Source organism: Papio anubis, chromosome 7 (genome assembly GCF_008728515.1).
Source record: "Papio anubis isolate 15944 chromosome 7, Panubis1.0, whole genome shotgun sequence".
Classification (NCBI taxonomy): Eukaryota; Metazoa; Chordata; class Mammalia; order Primates; family Cercopithecidae; genus Papio; species Papio anubis.
The window spans coordinates 2,548,123-2,570,687 of NC_044982.1; the positions used below are offsets into that span (position 1 = coordinate 2,548,123).

At 40.7% G+C, this 22,565-nt stretch overlaps 2 protein-coding genes across 5 annotated transcripts in view; one reads left to right on the forward strand and one right to left on the reverse strand.

The window, feature by feature from the left end:
- The window catches only part of TDRD9 (tudor domain containing 9), a 126,756-nt gene that overhangs the window by 90,272 nt on the left and 13,919 nt on the right, over window positions 1–22,565 (reverse strand). For 3 of the 4 annotated variants that reach the window (XM_031667775.1, XM_031667778.1, XM_031667776.1), the window contains exons 2-4: window positions 10,724–10,830; window positions 3,213–3,310; window positions 829–1,050 (exon numbers count right to left, since the gene is read on the reverse strand). In XM_031667775.1, coding sequence (XP_031523635.1) covers window positions 829–1,050; window positions 3,213–3,310; window positions 10,724–10,830 — 427 coding nt within the window. The remainder of the gene's footprint in view (window positions 1–828; window positions 1,051–3,212; window positions 3,311–10,723; window positions 10,831–22,565) is intronic. The other variant, XM_031667777.1, reaches the window with a different exon arrangement.
- On the forward strand, window positions 19,635–22,323 carry RD3L (retinal degeneration 3 like). The gene is made up of 3 exons (XM_003902324.4): window positions 19,635–20,645; window positions 21,038–21,343; window positions 21,644–22,323. The coding sequence occupies exons 2-3, from the start codon at window positions 21,045–21,047 to the stop codon at window positions 21,939–21,941; spliced, it is 597 nt and encodes a 198-aa protein (XP_003902373.1). The 5' UTR covers window positions 19,635–20,645; window positions 21,038–21,044; the 3' UTR covers window positions 21,942–22,323.

The window sequence follows — 22,565 nt, forward strand, 5'->3', positions numbered from 1 at the left end:
AGCCACCGTGCCCGGCCTTATTTTCAAGAAATTCTGTTTCACTGCTTTTTTTTTTTTTTTTTTTTTTTTTTTTGAGACAAAGTCTCGCTCTGTCGCCCAGGCTGAAGTGCAGTGGCGCGATCTTGGCTCACTGCAAGCTCCGCCTCCCGGGTTCACGCCATTCTCCTGCCTCAGCCTCCGAGTAGCTGGGACTACAGGCGCCGCTACCACGCCCGGCTAATTTTTTGTATTTTTAGTAGAGACAGGGTTTCACCGTGTTAGCCAGGATGATCTCGATCTCCTGACCTCGTGATCCGCCTTCCTTGGCCTCCCAAAGTGCTGGGATTACAGGCGTGAGCCACCGCGCCCGGCCTGTTTCACTGCTTTTTAAAACTATGCCACAGTTCTTTTCTATAAGCAACTGGTTTTTTTGTTTTGTTTTGTTTTGTTTTGTTTTTTGAGACAGAGTCTCACTCTGCTACCCAGGCTGGAGTGCAGGGATGCGAACTTGGCTCACTGCAACCTCCACCTCCTGGGTTCAAGCAATTCTCCTGCCTCAGCCTCCCGAGTAGCTGGGACTACAGGCATGTGCCACCACACCCGGCTAATTTTTGTATTTTTAGTAGAGACGGAGTTTCACCACGTTGGCCAGGCTGCTCTCAAACTCCCAACCTAATGTGATCCGCCCGCCTCAGCCTCCCAAAGTGCTGGGATTACACGCATGAGACACCACTAATTTTCAGCAGAAAATGGTCACATACTATCAACTTACACAGAAAAAAACTTAACGAAATTAAGAAATAGAGAGATAGCTGGCTCTCTTAGTCCCTCCATCCCTCCCGGTCTCACCTGGTAGCCCACCACACCCCCCAGGGTCCAGGCACGCTCTTTACTGATCCACCTGGCGATGCTGCTTGCCCCTATCTTCCGGGGCTGGGTGACCACAATGCTGCAGTAGGCGGAGCGCTGAACGTAGTGGTCCAAGATATACTGGGGGAGCTGAGTGCTTTTACCGCTTCCCGTGGCCCCATGTATAATCACCACAGAATTACTTTCTATCAAAGACACAACCTAGAAGTTTAAAAAATTCTTTCAAAATCAGCACAAAACGTCAGTGTAAAGTATCACCTATATTAGGAAGTCTTTCAGGATTTATTTTTCTTTCATCTTAAAAGTTTTTGTTTTGTTTTGTTTTGAGATGAAGTCTCGCTCTATTGCCCAGCCTGGAATGCAGGGGCGCAATCTGGGGTCACTGCAACCTCTGTCTCCTGGGTTCAAACGATTCTCATGCCTCGGCCTCTCAAGTAGCTAGGACTACAGGCATGTACCACCACACCCAGTTAATTCTTGTATTTCTGGTGGAGACAGGGTTTATTTCACCATATTGGCCAGGCTGGTCTCAAACTCCTGACCTCAAGTGATCCGCCCACCTCAGCCTCCCAAATTGCTGGGATTACAGGTGTGAGCCACTGTGCCCAGCCCTGAAGTTATTAATTAACCATTCTAAACACAACACAAGAGAGCAAAGAGGTGACAGTTGCCACACTTAAATGCAACTCTACTACCTATTTAACAGTAATTGGTGGCTGGGCATGGTTGCTCACACCTGCAATCCCGCAATCCCAGCACTCTGGGAGGCTGAGGCAGGCAGATCACGAGGTCAAGAGATTGAGACCATTCTGGCCAACATGGCGAAACCTCGTCTCTACTAAAATTACAAAAATTAGATGGGTGTCGTGGCGCACACCTGTAGCCCCAGCTACTCAGGAGGCTGAAGCAGGAGAATTGCTTGAAGCCAGGAGGCAGAGGTTGCAGCGAGCCAAGATCGTGCCACTGCACTCCAGCCTGGCGACAGGGCAAGATTCTATCTCAAAACAAACAAACAAACAAACAAACCCAGTAACTAGTGATAGCTGTGGAAAAACCAGGCCAGGTTAACTCCAGCTTCCTGGGTCTCAATTGTTTCTGTAAAAATGAAAATGTAAAATTAGATTTCTATGGTTCTTACCAAGTTTCTATTATTTTAACATTTTGTAATGAATCTGCACATAATTCTACTGAACATGAAAAAAAGAGCTGTTACTACATTCAAGTGATTTTAAAATGTCATCTTAAATTCTTCAGACATATTTTTATCTATTAAATATCTATTTATTTATTTTTAGACACAGGTTCTAGCTCTGTCACCCAGGCTGGAGTGAAGTGGCACAATCATGGCTCACTGCAGCTTTGACCTCCTAAGCTCAAGCCATCCTGTCGCCTCAGCATCCCAAGCCAGGACCACAGGCACGTGCCACCATATTCCGCTAATTTTGGGGGGTATGTTTTGTAGAGATGAGGTCTTGCTGTGTTGCCCCAGCCTGGTTTGGAACTCCTGGCCTCAAGTGATCCTCCCACCTCCAGACATACCTGGAAACAAATAACTTCCACTTTTCCACTTACAGATTATATGCAGCATTTTTAAAACTCCACTCAAATTCCTCCTCCAGAACTCCCCCACCTCCACTCTAAACTTATTTAAACTCTTATCCTTCTAACAATTGATATGGTCAGGGAATACAAATTAATTTGAATACTGGCTTCTAATTTTTAGTTAAATGATTTACTCTAAAGCAAAGTAAAAATTAAATTTGAAACATTTCTAGTTTTATCTATAACTGCTTTTTCCAAAAGTCTAGTTAATAAAGGTTTCAATACGCTTACTTTTAACCATGCTTAATAACACGTAAGTAATTAGGAACTTAATCATCCTACTGCTACATCTGCCTGGCATTGTTAATACAATGGTATGTTAATGATTGATTACATTAATCGACAGGTAGAGCCAACGCTGTAAAGAAAACCCAATGGAAATGCTAGGGTATGTCATTTGCTTCATAAAAACATTTAGCAGTGAGTTTCTTTAAACAAGAAGTTCTCCTGGGAAAGATGAAGTGTTTACTTACAGATATTTCATGGAAGGAAAGACTAGATAAACTAAATGTTAGGAAATGTACTCAGGTGAAGACTAAATAAATTAAAGTACAGATCAAAAGAAAAGCCATCGATATGGCTACTACACAAAATCATCTCCAGGTAGCCCTGAACACACCCTCCTCTTATCCACCACAGAGCCTTGTATACCACAGAAGTGTTCACCTGGCAACTGGTAACTTTCAAATTAGAAACCAAAAGTATTGGGCCTCAGACATGTATTCAAGCAGCAAAATTATAGTATAACAAAACAATTTTACCTCTTCCTTATATCGACTTATAGGCAAATCAGGATATTTATAAGTTGTCCCTGGGATGCACGTCACATTGCTTAATTTAGCCAAAGATGGCCTTGGACCTGGATTAAGTCAAAACAAACAAATATAATGCCATTTCTTATCTGGAAAAAGATAACTCAATGTTCTATCTAATCTATATATACAGCATACACACATACACACACCATACACACACAATCAAATACAAAAATACATTTTCTACAGGTTAAAACTGCCATCAGGGCAATACCAAAGACATGGAATGAACATAGGTATTCATCAATGGTGAATTGGATAAAGAAAACATGGTGTGTATATATATATATATATATATATATATATATATATACACCGTGGAATACTATGCACCCATAAAAAAGAATGAAATCATGTCCGTTGCAGCAAGCAATACGGATGCAACTGGAGGCCATCATCCTAAGCAAATTAACACAGAAACAGAAAACCAAATATCACATGTTCTCACAACTGGGAGCTAAACCTTGGGTACACATGAACATAAACATGGGAACAACAGCCACTAAGGACTCCAAGAGGAAGAGGGAGGGAGAGGCGAGGGCTGAAAAACTTCCTATTGGGTACTATGTTCACTATCCAGGTGATGGGATCAATGGAAGCCCAAACCTCAGCATCACCCAATACACCCTTGTAACAAACCTGAACATGTACCCCTGAACCTAAAATAAAATGTTTAATTTCTTAAGAAACTTCTCTTAGTAGTCCACTATTAATCTTGTCTAAAAGCAAACTGAGAACATTCCATCCCTCCATCACAGCCATCAACATTGCAAGCTCAGCACTACCTTCTAAAATAGGCCTGTAAAACATGCACTCATTGCTGATTCAATGGTACCAAAACAGTTAAAGAGAAAACTTTCCCTTGAAATTTCAACAGAATGCATCAATTTAAGTGTGCATTCCCTGCTACTAAAATACATCAGTGGCAGCAATAAATAAATCAAACAATGTATGAAATACAGGTATCAGGAAAGGGGGCAGCTTGCCTCTGCTCAGGATGCATGATACAGAGTTCTGACAAGGCACACTCTTCTGCCCTCTTGTAAACATATGCCCTGCTCTCTGGCTGCACTGCAAATTCTAGACCTCTGGTCATCACTTGACAAACTGACAAATCATCAAAACTCACAGAAGACAAACTTTTGCTGAGAAATAAGTTTTACTTCCAAAATAAACTCTTAGCCAAGTTTAGCACCACACTCATTCCCCCGCCCACAGCTCACCTTCCCTTCCTATCAGCCCCTGGTTTCTGACCAGCATCTCCTGCTGCGTCACCCTCGGCCTTTCCTAATAAAACACACAACCAGGCTTCTCTCTTGCTTTCCTACATCTTTTCCCTACATATATTCCAATTTTCATAATTGGTCTAATAATACATAATTAAAATGTGGCTATTTTCCCACATTTGAATCAAAGTTATGTGGTCCCTGTTCTCAATTATATAAACAGGAGCCAGATCTGTCATACTTTCTCAAAGCAAAAATAGCTTCTTTGTGAGCAGCAGTGTTCTTCCTAAAACATTAGTGACCCCTAACTTGGGAAAGCTAAGTCCTGTCAATATGGCCTTTTTTTTTTTTTTTTTTTTTAGACAGAGTCTTGCTCTGTTGCCCAGGCTGGAATGCAGTGGCGCAAACTCGGCTCACTGCAACCTCTGCCTCCTGGGTTCAAGCGAATCTCCTGCCTCAGCCTCCAAGTGCTGGGATTACAGGTGCCCACCATCAAGCCCAGCTAATTTTTGTATTTTTAGTAGAGATGGGGGTTTCACCATGTTGGTCAGGCTGGTCTCGAACTCCTGACCTCGGACTCCCAAATTGGTGGGAGTACAGGCGTGAGCCACCACACCCCACCTATGGCTTTTTAATCTTCTAATCAGCCTCACTAGTGATTGCCAAGTTCACTAACACAGGGATTTTCTTTCGATTGTCAAGTCTCACTTTACTTCCATTACTCTTCTCAGTGCTATGATAATTACTGATGCCTTCTTGTTTTCCCAGTTAGCATACCTAGGCCTTGAACATAATAAAAGAAGGGGAAGAGAATCCACATGACCCTTGTGAATTGGACTGAGAGAAAGAAGCCCCTGAGCCCAGACGCAGCATGCAGACAGAGGGAGAGGCAAGTATTATAGTGAGGAACAGGGTGGGAGTAAGAAGCTGAGGAAGAGCTATTCAAAGGGGAAAGAAGGTGACAAAGACTCTTTTAGAAAGATGAAAAAGGCTGCAGCCACATTCGTTTTGCTAGAAGACTTCAAGCCCTGGCTCACATGCTGCTAAACAAGCCCTGTTACTTTGACAATATTGGCTTACATTACTTGATTACATGCATTTTGAAGGTTGCTACTTAAAGACAGAAATTTTACAAGAAAAAATTCCAGAAGTCTTAACAGTACTGTCTATATGATAGCCCCTTCTCCATGTAACGCAAAACACAAGCTGACGTTTTTAGGTCACTGGCTGAAGAAGACCCAGCAAAAATCAAGTCCTGCCTCCGTGTACACTGCCAAAGGGCAGACAGGAAACCAAACAACAGAAATGTTCACAGCTGTGTGGTTTTTGCACCTTTGCATCAGCAACAGAATAAGAAGGAAAACCATGGTGGATAATTTAAGGCAAATCAACAAACTACACATGACAAAGCAAAAATCCAAAAATGGCATGAGAAATAGCTCAATCTTAAAATTGACTATTCTTATTTTCTTGCTATCTCTTTATCCTACATGATTAACAACAAAATATTTTACATGAACTGGGAAAAATTGGAAGCCATAAAAATTGCTAGTTCTCTTCACTAAGACACTCCACTATATCATCATCAACCAAATATGAAATCTAACCAAAAAGTTCAGCACTTAGAGGTTCTAAACTGTATGTAAGGAATTTTAACTGATAAGTATTATGTCAGCTCATATGGTGAACTTAAAACTTATCTTAAAATCTACACACTATGTATTACAGAAAATAATTTTAATTACTGCATTACTGATTTGACCATAAAATTAAATCTTCAAAATAGATAATTATATATGACTTTTTCTGAGTATGGACTAGTATTCTGAATACAAAATTAACTTGAAAGAATAATGTTTCCCTTTCAGTTATTAGACATTCCACATAGGCCATTCTCTTAAAACTAGAAGAAAAGCTAAAAGGAGGATGCAAACAGCCACTAAATATATCACCACATTTAAAAGGAGGCAGCACTGTGGAATTTAACTACAATCTAAAGACTCTATCCCAGGTCAAATTCAAATTGTCATGTAAAAGCAACAGAACCCTTCAGGAGTCGACAATCTAGAACCAGGCTCACATTGTTAGGAAAGATTTCATTTATCAATGCAAATCAATCTCAGTTTTCAAAAAATGATTAATTTTTATGTAAAATGATTCTAATGTAATCTATAGAAATTCACTGAATGGGTATCCTTGGATTTCTATTTAGAAATAATTTTTAATACTTATAAGTGAAATAACACCTGTATCAGACCAAAATCAAAAGTGTTTTGAATCAAATTTTTTTTTTTTTTTTTTTTTTTGAGACGGAGTCTTGCTCTGTCGCCCAGGCTGGAGTGCAGTGGCCGGATCTCAGCTCACTGCAAGCTCCGCCTCCCGGGTTCACGCCATTCTCCTGCCTCAGCCTCCCGAGTAGCTGGGACTACAGGCGTCCGCCACATCGCCCGGCTAGTTTTTTGTTATTTTTTAGTAGAGACGGGGTTTCACCATGTTAGCCAGGATGGTCTCGATCTCCTGACCTCGTGATCCACCCGTCTCGGCCTCCCAAAGTGCTGGGATTACAGGCTTGAGCCACCGCGCCCGGCCTGAATCAAATTATTTTATAACTGGATATAACAAAATGTTCATGTTGAAACCTGTGGCACTGGACTAGAATTAGAGGCATCAGTGTAATCTCATGGTTTTAATAGAAATAGAAATAGCTTTGTGTGTGTGTGTGTGTGTGTGTGTGTGTACACACACACACACACACGCGCGCGCGATAACCTGACCTCACTTCTTCAATGCTCCAGAGGCACTTCAACACTTCAAAACATTTAGCAGACATGATGGTGACACCTTTATAGTCCCAGCTATTCAGGAAGCTGAGGTTGCAGGATCACTTGAGCCTAAGAGTTCAAGGCCTGCCTGGGCAACATAGCGAGATCTCATCTCAAGGAAAAAAAAGTGGACAGCACCCCTCTGCCTCCTGTGGCCCCCTCCTTCACCCTGTGTCCAAGGCATCACCAATTTCTGTCCGGTTTGTCCCTCAACTGGCCCTACTCCTCCACTGCCATCCCCTGTCAAAGACACCATCAAGTCTCACCTGGACTAGGACAATGCCTCCAGTTCTCCTCAGGTCCACTCTGGCCCCCTCCAATCAATTCTCAAAAATATGACCAAAGTATTTCTTGTAAAACACAAATCTAAACACACGACACCCACTTCCTCCCTTCACAGTCATCCCAAGAAAAGCATGGAACCTTTCATAGCTTCCCACTGCTCTGAGTATTAAGACTAAAACTCTTAGTTACAGCCCATAGGCCCTGTTACTAGTCTTGCCTATCTCATCCAACCTCATCCCATACAAGTGTGTTCGTTTTCCACTGCTGCTGTCACGTTTTACCTCAAACTTAGTGGCTTAAAACATGCATTGATTCTCTTACAGTTCTGGAAGCAGAGGTTCAAAGATGTGAAGGACAAGGTGTTGGCAGGGCTGCTGGATCCTTCCGGAGGCTCTATGAGGAAGAATCTATTTCCTTGCCTTATCAGCCTGGAGAAGCTGCCTGCATTGGCTCATGGCCTCTTCCCTGCATCACTCCAACCTATGGCTTCTGTTGTCACATCTACTACTGACTGATCTTCCTGCCTCCCACTAGGAAAAACCCTGTGATGACATTGGGCCCACCTGGAAAATCTTGCCATCTCAAGATCCTTAACTTATATCTGCAAAGACCCCTTTACCGTGAAGGTGACATATTGACAGGTCCTGCGGATTAGAACATAGACCTCTTTAGGAGGCTATTAACCTCCAGCTGACCCTGTCCAGCCCTCCCACACCCACTGTCTACTGCCTAGCAGCACTGGCCCCTCTCTCAGGGCTGGAATACCAGGCTTCCTTTCAGCACAAGGCCTCTGCACACACTTCCCTCCCAGCACCCCAACACTGCCTCGGTAAGGTTCACTCATCCTTCAGATCTAAGCCCAACTGTTACTTTCCTGACACCACAGCCCAAGTCAAATCCTTGTTTTATGCCCCCATACAGCTGCCTTTCAAAGAACTTATTTCCAAAAAGTATTTATTTGTGTAACTGGATGATTAAATGATCATCTCTATAATGATCAGAGATGATCAGAGTTAAAAGTCTTTTTTACTTGTCAAATTCTCGTTGTCTCATACAGCCCCTGGAACACACCTTGATAAATGTCAGTGGCTAAGCAGCCAAAACCTCCATAAGTAGCCAAAGCCATAGTTGATCCGACTGCCCCAAATATATTATGATACCATGCATAAAGAAAGCAAAGAGAGTTTCACATATGAACTTAAAAGTATGAGAGCAGACACTCTGAGTTACAGGCATTCATTTGTAATCTAGATAGTCCTAAAGAGTGGTAATCCATCTGGCACACTACAGGCCCAGCCTGCAAGGTGTGCCAGCTCCTGCCTGTGCCCCCGGGCCAGTACGTGAGTGTGACAAGAAGGATCACATCACACAGAGTCATCTATAAACTAACTAATGTGCTTTCCAAACAGAAGTATCAGATGATGGCTCTCTTTCCACAATAACACATATGGCTACTTAATATCACCAAAGCTGCAAAGTACTCTTCCTTTGTACAAAAGACCAAAGCCACCAATCCTCTTGTTCACTGTCATTTAAGAGATTCTTAAGACTTCCCATAGGTAAGCAACAATTCAATAAACATTCTTATACATACAACTTTGTACTTTTCTTAGCATAAGTAGAAACTGGACCAGAGATAACACACATTATGAATGCTCACTTCTGTTAATACACTGGGTTGTTCAGACAAATCTCCTTCCTGAGGTCAACTAAAGATGTTAGATGAAATACACAAACCTCTCCTTAAAAGCACCAAAGGGCTGATGAAATAGCAAGGAAACATCAGGCCAAAGCCTATGATGAGGCAAGAACACAGGAAGGGAGGCAAAGAACCAAAGGCTGCTTTTACCTTAAAGTGACAGATGTAGCAGAAATTAACCAAAATAGAGCATAGTGACCAAACAAATGAAAAACACAAAACTAAATGAAAGAGTGGGCCATAGATGATGGCTCGGAATTTTCCTGGACTCATTAAAAGATACCAACTGGTATAGTCAGGAAGCCCAAATCAATCCCAAGAATGATAAGGATTAATCCACTATTATGTATCAACTGTATTTCATACTTTTTAAAAGGCTAAAAAAGAAAGTGTTACTTGAACCCACACTTGTGCCCAACTCTGAGCACACATACACAGGATGGCAGGACAGGAGGCAGAGCTTCTCAACTGAACTAGCAGAAATCTATGACCTCTCATAAAGCAAAAAAAATCAAAAGATAACTTCTATCACATGAATAGGGTCTGGTGCTAGTAAGACAATTTGCTCAGAAAAAATTTCATGCTCACAGAAAGTAACTAACTGTGAACTCTGAACAGTTGTACTCTTGGGAACTGGGAATTTAAGAAGGACCTTTTACTTTTTTATTTTATACATTTCTGCATTATTTAAAATTTCATTTTAATTTCTTTATTGTAAAAAAAAAAGTAGTTTTAATTAATAGGAAGGTAAGAGACCATTATTAGTCTTCCAAAGAACAGACTATTTAGGAACCACATTCAAAATAGAAAAAAATTAACATTTTACAACCTACCATACATTCATCCCAAAAAAAATCACTAATTAGCGAGTAGTAAGGATTCCCTACTATAACTAAAATACTACATTTCTTTCATTTTTATTTATTTATTTTTTTGAGAAAGGGTCTCACTCTGCCTCTGCCACCCACACCCACTGTTTACTCCCTAGCAGCACTGGCCCCTCTTTCAGGGCTGGAATACCAGGCTTCCTCCCAGCACAACGCCTCTGCACACATGATTTATATATATATATATGTGTGTGTGTATATATATATATATATATTTTTTTTTTTTTAAGAGAGAGAGGGTCTCCCTATGTTGCCCAGGATGAACTTGAACTCCTAGCCTCAAGTGACCCGCCCACCTCAGCCTCCCAAGTAGCCGGGATTACAGACGTACACCACCACATCCAGCTAATTTTTTTATTTTTTGTAGAGACAGAGTGTCACCATGTTGCCCAGGCTAGTGTTAAATTCCTGGCCTCAAGTGATCCTCCCACCTCAGCCTCCTGAGTAGCTGGAATTACAGGCATGCACTGTGAACCTAATATTTTAGCATGTGAACCACTCATGCATCCTATCTAAAATATTTAAAGGACCTGTTTACCTGGCCCACTGGTTGGTTGGACACTGCCACACACATCAAGCTCTTGTGCTTCAAGCTGTCTGTATTTGTTAATATATTCTACTTCTGAGCTCCTTTGGCTGAGTGACCTGAAAAGAATAGTAAAAGTTAGTATACTATTTCCAAAAAGCCAAGAAACCCTTGTGTACCAGAGAAGTTTTTCACATTAAATCATGGGAAAAAATGCAAATAGTCAATAAACAAATGAATATACACTCAAACTCAGTTACCAGGCAGATGCAAATTAAAACAATGACAAACCATTTTTTCACCCATCAAATTGGCAAAAAGAGCAAATATTTTCAGAATATGTATGAGGACAGATACGTTTATGGTAAATGGGTATGACCACTTATTCTGAAGGGTAGTTTGCAGTATCATTTTTTTGAGGCAAGGTCTCTCTCTATCACCAAGGCTAGAGTGCAGTGCTGTGATCATAGCTCACTGTAACCTCAGCCTCCTAAGCTCAAGCAATCCTCCCACCTCAGCCTCCTGAGCAGCTGAAATCACAGGTGTACACCACCACATCCAGCTAATTTTTTATTTTTTGTAGAGACAGGGTCTCACTATATTGCCTACACTGGTCTCAAACTCCTAGACACAAGCAATCTGCCTGCCTTGGCCTCCCAAACTGCTGGGATTACAGGCATGAGCCACCACACTCAGCTATAGTATCTTAAAACTTAAAACAGTCGAACAGGGTGGTTCACACTTGTAATCCCAGCACTTTGGGAGGCCAAGGCAGCTGGATCATTTTGTGCTCAGAAGTTTGAGACCAGCCTGGGCAACATGGTGAAACCCCATCTCTACAAAAAATACAGAAATGAGCCGGGTGTGGAGGCTCATGCCTGTGGTCCCAGCTACTAAGGCTGGGGCTGCAGGATCCCTTGAGTCAGGAAGTGGATGTTGCAGGGAACCAAGATCGTGTCACTGCACTCCAGCCTAGGCAACAGAGTAAGACTCTGTTTCAAAAAAAATAAATAAACAGCCTAGGCATGGTGGCTCACGCCTGTAATCCGAGCACTTTGGGAGGCCAAGGCAGGTGGATCACTTGATGTCAGAAGTTCAAGACCAGCCTGGCCAACGTGGTGAAACCCTGTCTCTACTAAAAATACAAAAATTAACCGGGCATGGTGGCGGATCCCTGCAATCCCAACGAAGGTAGGCTAAGGTAGCAGAATCACTTAAACCCAGGAGGTGGAGGTTGCAGTGAGCCAAGATGGTACCACTGCACTCCAGCCTGGGCAACAGAGCCATACTCCATCTCAAAAAGAAAACAAAATAAAGACTAAAAACTAACCAAAACTTAAAACACACGTCTCCTACAATCCAACTTTTCCTCAGAATCTTTCTTTAACATCAGCACATGTAAACGAAGCACATGCAAAGACATGCATGGAAACATTCATTTGTTCAGCAAATATTTACTGAACACCTATTGCACAAAAGGCACTGTCTCTGACACTAAAGATACAGCAAGAAACAAAACAAAGTCCTTGCCCGCAGGAAACTACCATTCTTGTGAAGGAGACATAATAGATACGTAAAATGCTGATTAGAGATGTGGACAAAATTAAAATTGGGTGGCGGTATTAAGGATTCCAGGGAGGAAGGGTGTATTTTCATAATATTTATAATAATTAAAACCTGAAAACCATGTCCAACAGGGGACAAGCTAAAACGATGGCATACCTTAGTTAACGTATATCATTTTTAAAGAGTGTCATGGCTCTATTCATGCCAATAGATAAACATGTCCAGAACATTAAGTGAAAAAAGACAGTTGTGATATGCATTATATGCTATCACCCATGTTTTCCTTATCAATATCTAGTTTAAATGCACTGTTGTCAAAGAGATTATATGATACTGATTCTTGAAATTTGAGACAAACTTTATGTAATGATTAATTTTATGTCAACTTGAATGGGTCAAGGGATGCCCACGTAGCTGGTAAAACATTTCTTCTGGCTGTGTCAGGGTTTCAGGAAGAGGTTAGCATTTGAATCAGTAGACTGAGTAAAGAAGACCTGCCTCAGTAATGTGGATGGGCATTACCAGTCCACTAAGAGCCCACCCAGGCAGAACAAAAAGGATAAGGAAGGGTCAATATTCTCTTTTTGAACAGGGACATCCAGTCTCTCCTGCCCTGGAACACTAGAGTTCCTGATTCTCAGATCCTCAGCCTCCGACATTCGTATCAGCAGTCTCCCATCCCGGGTTCTCAGGCTTTGTCTTGGATTGGGAGTTATAGCATCAGTTCCCCTGGTTCCCAGGCCTTCAAATTCAGACTAAATTTCACCACCGACTTTCCTTCTTCTCCAGCTTGCAGAAGGTATATAGTGAGGCATCTCAGCCTCCATAATCACATGCACCAAGTATCATCAGCAATCTCCCCACTCTTACAGATCTATATATATCTTATTAGTCCTGTGTCTCTGGAGAATCCTGTCTAATACACTTTAATAAAATGCTGCTTGCATCAAAGCCAACTTTTACGTGTTCCAAAATATCAGCATTCCTCTGGTTACTGTTTGCCTGACATTTACTCATTAATTCACTCAACAATAACAGTGTACCAGGTGCAGCTGAGACAGTCAAGATGCCGGGGTGGCTCCCACAGGAGAGGGCGGGAAGAGAATGATGAGAAATGGAGTGTAGGGAGCAGAAGGGTATGGAGAAGAACTGGAAGTACCAGGGAGGAGCTGGGAGTAATTATAAAGATTTTGGCTTTTGTTCTGAGTAAGATGGGTTTTGAGCAAAGACAGAAATAACAATACCTGACTTTTAGTTTAACAGCATGGCTCTGACCAGGTGAAGGGGAGCAGGTGATCATCTGAAAGAAAACATTTGCAGCAAAACAATTAAGAATTACTGGTCTATGTATGTCTCTGCATGTGAGATTGGTCTCCCGAATACACCAAACTGATGGGTCTTGACTCTTTATCCAATTTGCCAGTCTGTGTCTTTTAATTGGACTGTTTAGTCCATTTACATTTAAGGTTAAGATTGTTATGTGTGAACTTGATCCTGTCATTGTGATATTAGCTGGTTATTTTGCTCTTTAGTTGATGCAGTTTCTTCCTAGCATCGATGGTCTTTACATTTTGGCATGTTTTTGCAATGACTGGTACCGGTTGTTCCTTTCCATGTTTAGTGCTTCCTTCAGGGTCTCTTGTAGGGCAGGCCTGGTGGTGACAAAATCTCTAAGCATTTGCTTGTCTGTAAAGGATTTTATTTCTCCTTCACTGATGAAACTTAGTTTGGCTGGATATGAAATTCTGGGTTGAAAATTCTTTTCTTTAAGAATGTTGAATACTGGCCCCCACTCTCTTCTGGCTTGGAGAGTTTCTGCCGAGAGATCTGCTGTTAGTCTGATGGGCTTCCCTTTGTGGGTAACCCGACATTTCTCTCTGGCTGCCCTTAACATTTTTTCCTTCATTTCAACTTTGGTGAATCTGACAATTGGTTCAACCATTGTGGAAAACAGTATGGCAATTCCTCAAGGATCTAGAACTAGAAATACCATATGACCCAGCCATCCCATTACTGGGTATATACCCAAAGGATTATAAATCATGCTGCTATAAAGACACATGCACACATATGTTTATTGTGGCACTATTCACAATAGCAAAGACTTGGAATCAACCCAAATGTCCATCAGTGACAGACTGGATGAAGAAAATGTGGCACATACACACCATAGAATACTATGCAGCCATAATAAAGGATGAGTTTGTGTCCTTTGTAGGGACATGGATGCAGCTGGAAACCATCATTCTCAGCAAACTATCGCAAGAACAGAAAACCAAACACCGCATGTTCTCACTCATAGGTGGGAATTGAACAATGAGATCACTTGGACTCTGGAAGGGGAACATCACACACCGGGGCCTATTATGGGGAGGGGGGAGGGGGCAGGGATTGCATCGGGAGGTATACCTGATGTAAATGACCAGTTGATGGGTGCTGATGAGTTGATGGGTGCAGCACACCAACATGGCACAAGTATACATATGTAACAAACCTGCACGTTGTGCACATGTACCCTAGAACTTAAATTTAAAAAAAAAAAAAAAAAAAAGAATTACTGGCTGGGTACAGTGGCTCACGCCTGTAATCCCAGTACTTTGGGAGGTCAAGGCGGGTGGATCACCTGAGGTTAAGAGTTTGAGATCAGCCTGGCCAACATGGTGAAACCTCATCTCTACTAAAAATACAAAAATTAGCCCAGCGTGGTGGCAGGCACTTGTAATCCCAGCTACTTGGGAGGCTGAGGCAGGAGAATTGCTTGAACCCAGGAGCCAGAGGATTTTTCTATTTACGAAAAAAAAGTCATTAGGATTTTGGCAGAGATTGCATTGAATCTGTAGATCACATTGTGTAGTACTGACATTTTAACAATATTGCCTTCCAATCCATGAATAGAGGATGTATTTCCATTTGTTTATGTTTTTAATTTATTTCAGCAATGTTTTGCACTTCTCATTGTCTAAGACTTTCATTTCTTCGGTTAATCCCTGAGTATTTTATTATTTTTTATGCTATCGCCAATAGAATAGTTTTGGAATTTCCTTTTTAGGTTGTTCATTGTTAGGGTATAGAAATGAAACTGAATCGGGCATGGTGGCTCACGCCTGTAATCCCAGCACTTTGGGAGGTTGAGGCGGGCGGATCACGAGGTCAAGAGATCAAGACCATCCTGGCCAACATGGTGAAACCCCATCTCTACTAAAAATACAAAAATTAGCTGGGTGTGGTGGCACGCCTGTAGTCCCAGTTACTTGGGAGGCTGAGGCAGGAGAATCCCTTGAGCCCAGGAGGCTGAGGTTGCAGTGAGCCGAGATCATGCCACTGTACTCTAGCCTGGCGACAGAGTGAGACTCTGTCTCAAAAAAATAATAATAATAGAAATGAAACTGAATTTTGTGTGTTAACTTTGCAGACTGCTACTTTGCTGAATTCAATTATTAGTTGTGACAGTTTTTTGTGGAATCTTTAGGATTTTCAACATATAAAATTATATCATCTGCAAACAGAGATAATGTTACTTCTTCCATTCCAATTTGGATACATTTTATTTCTTAACCTTCCTTGATTGCTCTGGCTAGAAATTCTAGTACTAAGTTAAGTAAAAGTGGTGAAAGGAGACAACCTCACCTTGTTCCTGATCTTAGAGGAAAAGCTTTCAATCTTTCATCAAGTATGATGTTAGTTGTGGGCTTTTCATATATGGCTTTTATTATGCTAGTAGTTTCCTTCTATTCCTACTTTGTTGAGTCTTTTTAATATGAACAACTCCATAGAAATGTACTTTTTTACCTTAAGAAAAATGAACCAATAACCCAGAACTTTTAATTCAGTAGCAAAATGAATAAAAACAGGCTGGGCACAGTGGCTCATGCCTATAATCCCAGCACACTGGGAGGCTGAGTGGGAGATTGCCTGTGCCCAGGAGTTCAGGACCAGCCTGGGCAACATGGTGAGTGACACCCACTCTCTACCAAACATTTAAAAATTAGTCAGGCATGGTGGCACGTGCCTGTAGTCCTAGCTACTTGAGAGGCTGAGGTGGGAGGATATCTTGAGCCCAGGAGGCTGAGGCTGCTGTGAGCTGTGACCATGCCACTGTACTCTAGCCTAGGTGACAGAACAAGACCTTGTCTCAAAAAAAGAAAAAAACAAAAAACAAAAAACAGAAAGACATGAGTCTTCCCACAATGAAAAATCTTTCTTTGATTGCAATCAAGTGCTGTTGAATATTATATAAAGCAGCCCTGATTGTAATATATAAAAAGTTATGCCTGGCTCCTTAACTTGCTTTTCAAGGTTCCAAAATTTTGTCTTTCTAAACTTTTCATGTACTTCCTTACAGATCTTAAAATTTTACATAGACACACATACATTATGCATGACATGGTCCTATTTCATTTTAAGTCTTATAAAATTTAATACTTAGCTAACAAGGTGTAAACTAGAAAACTATGACAATGACCAAAAAGCAAATTACCTGATAGCTTAAGCTTTATGTCATCCACACAAAATATCCTACTAAGTTTGCAATTCATCAGAAACAATTCATTCAACTCATTAAAATGTAAGATAAATACAATCTAAGATACTTCCTTACCTTTACTTACAAATATTTATGTTCTCTAGCTACACAGTAGTAGAAGAAACACTATAATCAGAGAATTATTTGGGTCTCTACTTCAATCTGATAATCTCAGGAGGCAGGACAAAATAAAATTTGTAAGGCAAGTAGCACACACTAAGTACTAGAAAAATTGGTTCACACAATTAAGTTCAAAGGAAGGTATACTCAATGTGAGTTAAGGTGGTAAGAAAAGTTCTGAAAAGGTCTTTGGTAATGGTTTCAGTGGCAAGACAGGTGTCAAACAAGTAAGTGGAGTAGGAAGACTGCCTTCAAGAAGCTCATCCAGTGGCTAGCTCATTGATCTTTAAATCTCTGTTAAAAGGACACCCACTACCCAAAAAGGCCTTCTCTGACCTCCAGTTCTAAGTGGGAGAAGTGCTTCAAGTATATTAATAGATTATGACCATCTATAATTACCTTACTGGATGATTTGTTTACTTATATTTGTCTTCACATTTGGAAGCTGGCTCCTTGGGAGTAGGAACTAGGTCTGTTTTGTTCACTGCTACACCTCAGCCCCTAACTATCCAGGCCCTGGCAGACAGTCAATAGATATCTGTTAAGTAACTGAAAGCCAGCAATTACAGTAGAGAACAGAGCAGGATCTAATTGGAAAGGATTAGGAAAAAGGGAAAAGCAGCCAGGTGCTGTGGCTCATGCCTGTAATCACAGCACTGTAGGAGGCCAAGGTGGGCAGATCACTTGAGGTCAGGAGTTCAAGACCAGCCTGGCCAACATGGTGAAACCCCATCTCTACTAAAAATACAAAAATTAGCTGGGTGTGGCGGCGCACACCTGTAATCCCAGCTACGAGGGAGGCTGAGGCACAAGAATCACTTGAACCCAGGAGGCAGAAGTTGCAGTGAGCTGAAATCACGCCACTGCACTCCAGCCTGGGCGACAGAGCAAGACTCCATCCAAAAAAAAAAGGGTCGGAGGAAGAGAAAAGAGGAACACAGACCAAACCAGTCTTTCTATAAGTTTAACAGTGAAGATAAATAAAACCAGAGTTCAAAGCAAAAGTAGGGCCAAAGAAGATGTTCACGTTGACCCTCAGGTTGAAGGAAAAAATGAGTTGGTATTTGAGCTGGTCCATGAAAAAAGAGAATTACTATGTGGATACATGAAAAAGACAAAGAAGAAGCTTTTCAGAAGAGAAAAAACAGTTAAACTAAAGCCAAAGGATCAGAAGTAAGCATGGCAAGTGTCTGGGGGCAATGTGGCCTGGCTGAAACAAAAGGTGTGCTCTAGGGTCCAGCAAGAAAGCAAGCCAGGTAAGGAGGGATAATATAAGACTGCAGAGGGCCCTGAAGGAGGGATAATGTAAGACTGCAGAGGGCCTTGAACAAAAGTTTGGCTTAAGTTCCATATCCAATATGTTCTGATATTTTTGCTACCATTTCAGAGGAAAAAAATGTATGCAGTAACAAGGAGGTTATTCAAAGGAGTATGCGGCAAGATTCGCTGTAATTTTAGTACAAAATGTGGTAGGACACTTCTATCATGATAAACTTTACTCCTTTCCTTCTCCTAACAGTATATGCAATGTAATGTGAAAACCTTCTAGTTGACAATAATGAATCTTGACATCTGGCTTTTTCTAACATACAAGCAATAGGAGCTGTAGGATGACCACACACATCGCTCTTGATCATGCATGACATGCAAGTCTGATGTAAACAATATCTATTCTTCATGGCTCATTTGAAAGGAAAAGCAACAGAAGAAACAAATACTATAAAAGGGAAAACCACTATGCAGTCGTTTAACAGAGAACTGGAGAGTAAAAGACCTTTTATACTCTATCTACCCTTTAGCAAAAGACAAACACTTGCATAGCAAATTAGCACGGGCCGGTGCAGTGGCTCACGCCTGTAATCCCAGCACCCTGGGAGGCTGAGGCAGGAGGATTACTTGAGTCCAGTTTAGAGACCAGCCTGGGCAACACAAGGAGTCCTTATTTCTACCAAAAAAAAAAAAAAAAGTATGTGTGTGTGTATGTGTATGTGTGTGTATAGTTATGTATACATATATAATGCATACATGTATGTACATACACCTATGTGCATATATACATATATTACATGCATATATACATATATGTACACATACAAATGCATACATATATGTACATATATAAAATGCATATATGTATGTAAATATATAAAACGTGCACATATATATAACATATATATGTACATATGTGCATGTGTATTTTTTTTTAACTAGCCAGACATGCTGTGGCATGCACCTGTGGTCCTGGCTACTCAGGGGGCTGAGGTGGGAGGATCACTTGAGCCCCGCAGGTTGAGGCTACAGTGAGCTGTGATCATGCCACTGCACTACAGCCCTGGTGACACAACATGACTCTGTCTCAAAAAAAAAAAAAGAATGGCCGGGCGCGGTGGCTCAAGCCTGCAATCCCAGCACTTTGGGAGGCCGAGACGGGTGGATCACGGGGTCAGGAGATCGAGACCATCCTGGCTAACACGGTGAAACCCCGTCTCTACTAAAAAATACAAAAAAACTAGCTGGGCGTAGTGGTGGGCGCCTATAGTCCCAGCTACTCGGGAGGCTGAGGCAGGAGAATGGCGTAAACCCAGGAGGCGGAGCTTGCAGTGAGCTGAGATCCGGCCACTGTACTCCAGCCTGGGCAACAGAGCGAGACTCTGTCTCAAAAAAAAAAAAAGAAAAGAAAAGAAAAAAGAAATGGCACAATAACGACCATTACAAACCAATATGCACCTAAACAGTAAATATAAGTTTTTCATCCTCAGCTCCAAAAAAAACACTAAAATGATTTTTCTATGATGAATTACAAGATTTTGTTTTGAACTTTGTATGTTCTTATGCCTCTATTTTTCCCTGACAACCAATTACTGCCTTATTACCATGTTTTCAGAGATTATAAAGTATATTTTAAAGTTATCTAGCTAAGCGTTTATTATGTTCCCTAGCATTTCAACTTGCTTAAATATACAAATTTAACTATTTTGCGAGAAAAAACAAAATGAATACAGAATGTAACCTTTGCTAAATATTTCACAATTATGATTCACATCAACATTCTTTACCTATTTCGCTCAATTACAATGAGCTTTCTCAGAATGCATGTTTTGCAAATAGTCAAGTCTGATCTATTTTTCCTGTTTTCACTAGAGGGGACAATGACCCGGCTTCCAAATGGCCTGAAAGTTAAGCTGAAGAATAAAAGCAACATGGTTATTTTTAGAGCTCTACAGGCATAAAAATATAGCACTAAACTGTGACCTACAGCTGTGCACAGCAAAGCATCACATCATGCGACAGTCTTCACTGTAGCTCGGAGCGCATCTGTGGTGCTTTAGATGACCATTCTTCATTTCATTACCAAAGACATGTCGGAATGCATTTAGGACCAGCATCCATAGCTGCTGGCATTTTTTTCAAGTAGAATGAGCTACATTCAAAAGGCAGACCATTATATAACTTGTGAAGATTAAATAGTAAGTTATTTTTGTCATTTCTTCTAGCTTACTTACAAGGTGAATTAATAAGCATTCTCTCCAAATGAAGACATCACAGCCTCATTCCTAACATAGAAAGTTATTTATTTCAAATACAATTTTGGTGGGTAAATAAGGCAGTGCATTCCTTCAACAGAGGACACTTTCAGGAGAGCAAGATATGTCCGAGTGAAACACAGCTCCGTCACCAATTTCAGGCAACTCTTTGGCAACATCACATCGGCCATCAACTTAACAGGTAAGCTTTAAACCTTTTCTGTACAAAACATAAATCAAAAGTATTTACAGGCAGCACTTGCCTCGACATTAACATTTTAAGTCTCCTAAAAACTTTTCACAGCAAGTGTTAGTGTTATTTTCAGGCATCATTCAGCCTATGTATTATCTCTGACTTTGTATATCTAATTTCTGCTAAGCTACATAAAAGCATTTTCAGAGCTTGGTTTCTGCCACTGACCTAGTTAAAAATTAAGACGTTAATCCATGTTCTAATCTTATTTTGACCTGCATAGCTAACCTGTGAAAAAAAAATCATGCACTTTTCGGGCAAATTTATTGTAAAGAAACAAGTATTTGCTCAGAAGAACCATAACGTTTTGAGCAAATAAACACGAGAAAATATTTCCACAGGCTAAAAATGCCACTTTTTGGCTGGATGAAATGGCCCAGAAACGATTCCTACAAATCCAGACACTTTCCTGGCTCAGACGTAGTGACAAAGACTCTGCTTCGGGAATTAAAATGGCACCTAAAGGAGCGAGAGAGATTAATACAAGAAATCGAAAATGAACAAAAAGTGAAAAAAACAGGTGTGGATTACAACTGGCTCAGAAACTACCAGAATCCCCACACAACTATCCCAGTGACTGAACAAAGACAACTTGAAGTTCTTTGCTCACAAGTTCAACCCTGCCAAACTGGAACTATTCTCAGCAGGTAAAAACACTGTGTTCTCTTATGATACTCGCTACTGCTAAGTCTAAGTTCCTCATACATTTTGACTAGAAATTGTATTCTATCATGTAAATTCTTTAACTGTGTAGATATCTGGTGAGAAATGGTTTTAAATTACATCTAAAATTTCTTTACTAGAAGTATAATTTTAAAACAACATGCATTAATACTCAAAAGGTGGGTAACTTGTATACAAGCACATTATTCTAGCTGTATTTTGGAGATAAGGAGATATAACAAAAAATGTTCTAAACAGAATATTCATTACCACATTCCCTCCAGATTTCGAGAAGTTTTGGCAGAAAATGATGTACTGCCATGGGAAATAGTCTACATCTTCAAGCAAGTTCTGAAAGACTTCCTAAGCAGCTCTGACAGAGGGAGTGAGCAAGAGGACCTGGAGGACTCAGGGAGCATGGACTGCCCTGCTCCTTCTGTGATCCCAGGTGACAGCTCCAAGAGGGCAGGCAAAGATGAAATACCCACCATTTCCAGTTACGTAGATAAAAACACAAAGGACAGGTTCCCAGGGTTCTCACACAGAATATGGAACCTACCATATTATCACCCACCTAGTTAAGTTACTTATAACTAGAGGAGTTTTTATGACCACCTTAGAACTCTTAATATTAAGAATAAGAAAAAGTGATGTGACTTAAAGTTTTTCTTTGTTACAAGGTCAGTATCCTGTGGATGTATCCTATGTTTTAAATAGTATCCTTTTTTTAACTACTCTAAACATGCTATGTTTTCATTGAATAGTATGCTTTTAACTAAAATGTTTCCTAAGTATTTTGAAAAAATGTTTGAAGTATTTTCTTATACCTCAAACCCACCTCACAGGAACTAAATCAACTTTAGTATGAAGTTTGACAAATTCTGTACAAAACTTAGATATTAACCTTGACTTTTATTCTATAATAAAGCTACATATAGAATTAAATAAATGATTAATGTGAATCCTATCTTTACAATATAACAGAAATGAGAAGTCAACATCCCATTATGTGATCATTCTCAGCAGGGGATGGGGAGAAGGGCGGTGAGGGAAAAAATAACATGTAGTTTAAAAATGAAGCAGGGCTTTAACCCAGCACTCAGCTTTGGTTTTAATCACAGTACTTTTAGGCTCAACATTAAGGGAACATGTAATAAAACTCAGCTCTATATTATATCAGTAAAGATAAACAGGCTGATTTAGCAA

Excerpts from the sequence above, each read along its gene's own strand:
- RD3L (XM_003902324.4), top strand. The coding sequence starts at position 21,045 with ATGCCACTTTTTGGCTGGATGAAATGGCCCAGAAACGATTCCTACAAA. Across the intron at positions 21,344-21,643 it reads ACTGGAACTATTCTCAGCAG|ATTTCGAGAAGTTTTGGCAG; the intron begins GTAAAAACACTG and ends CATTCCCTCCAG.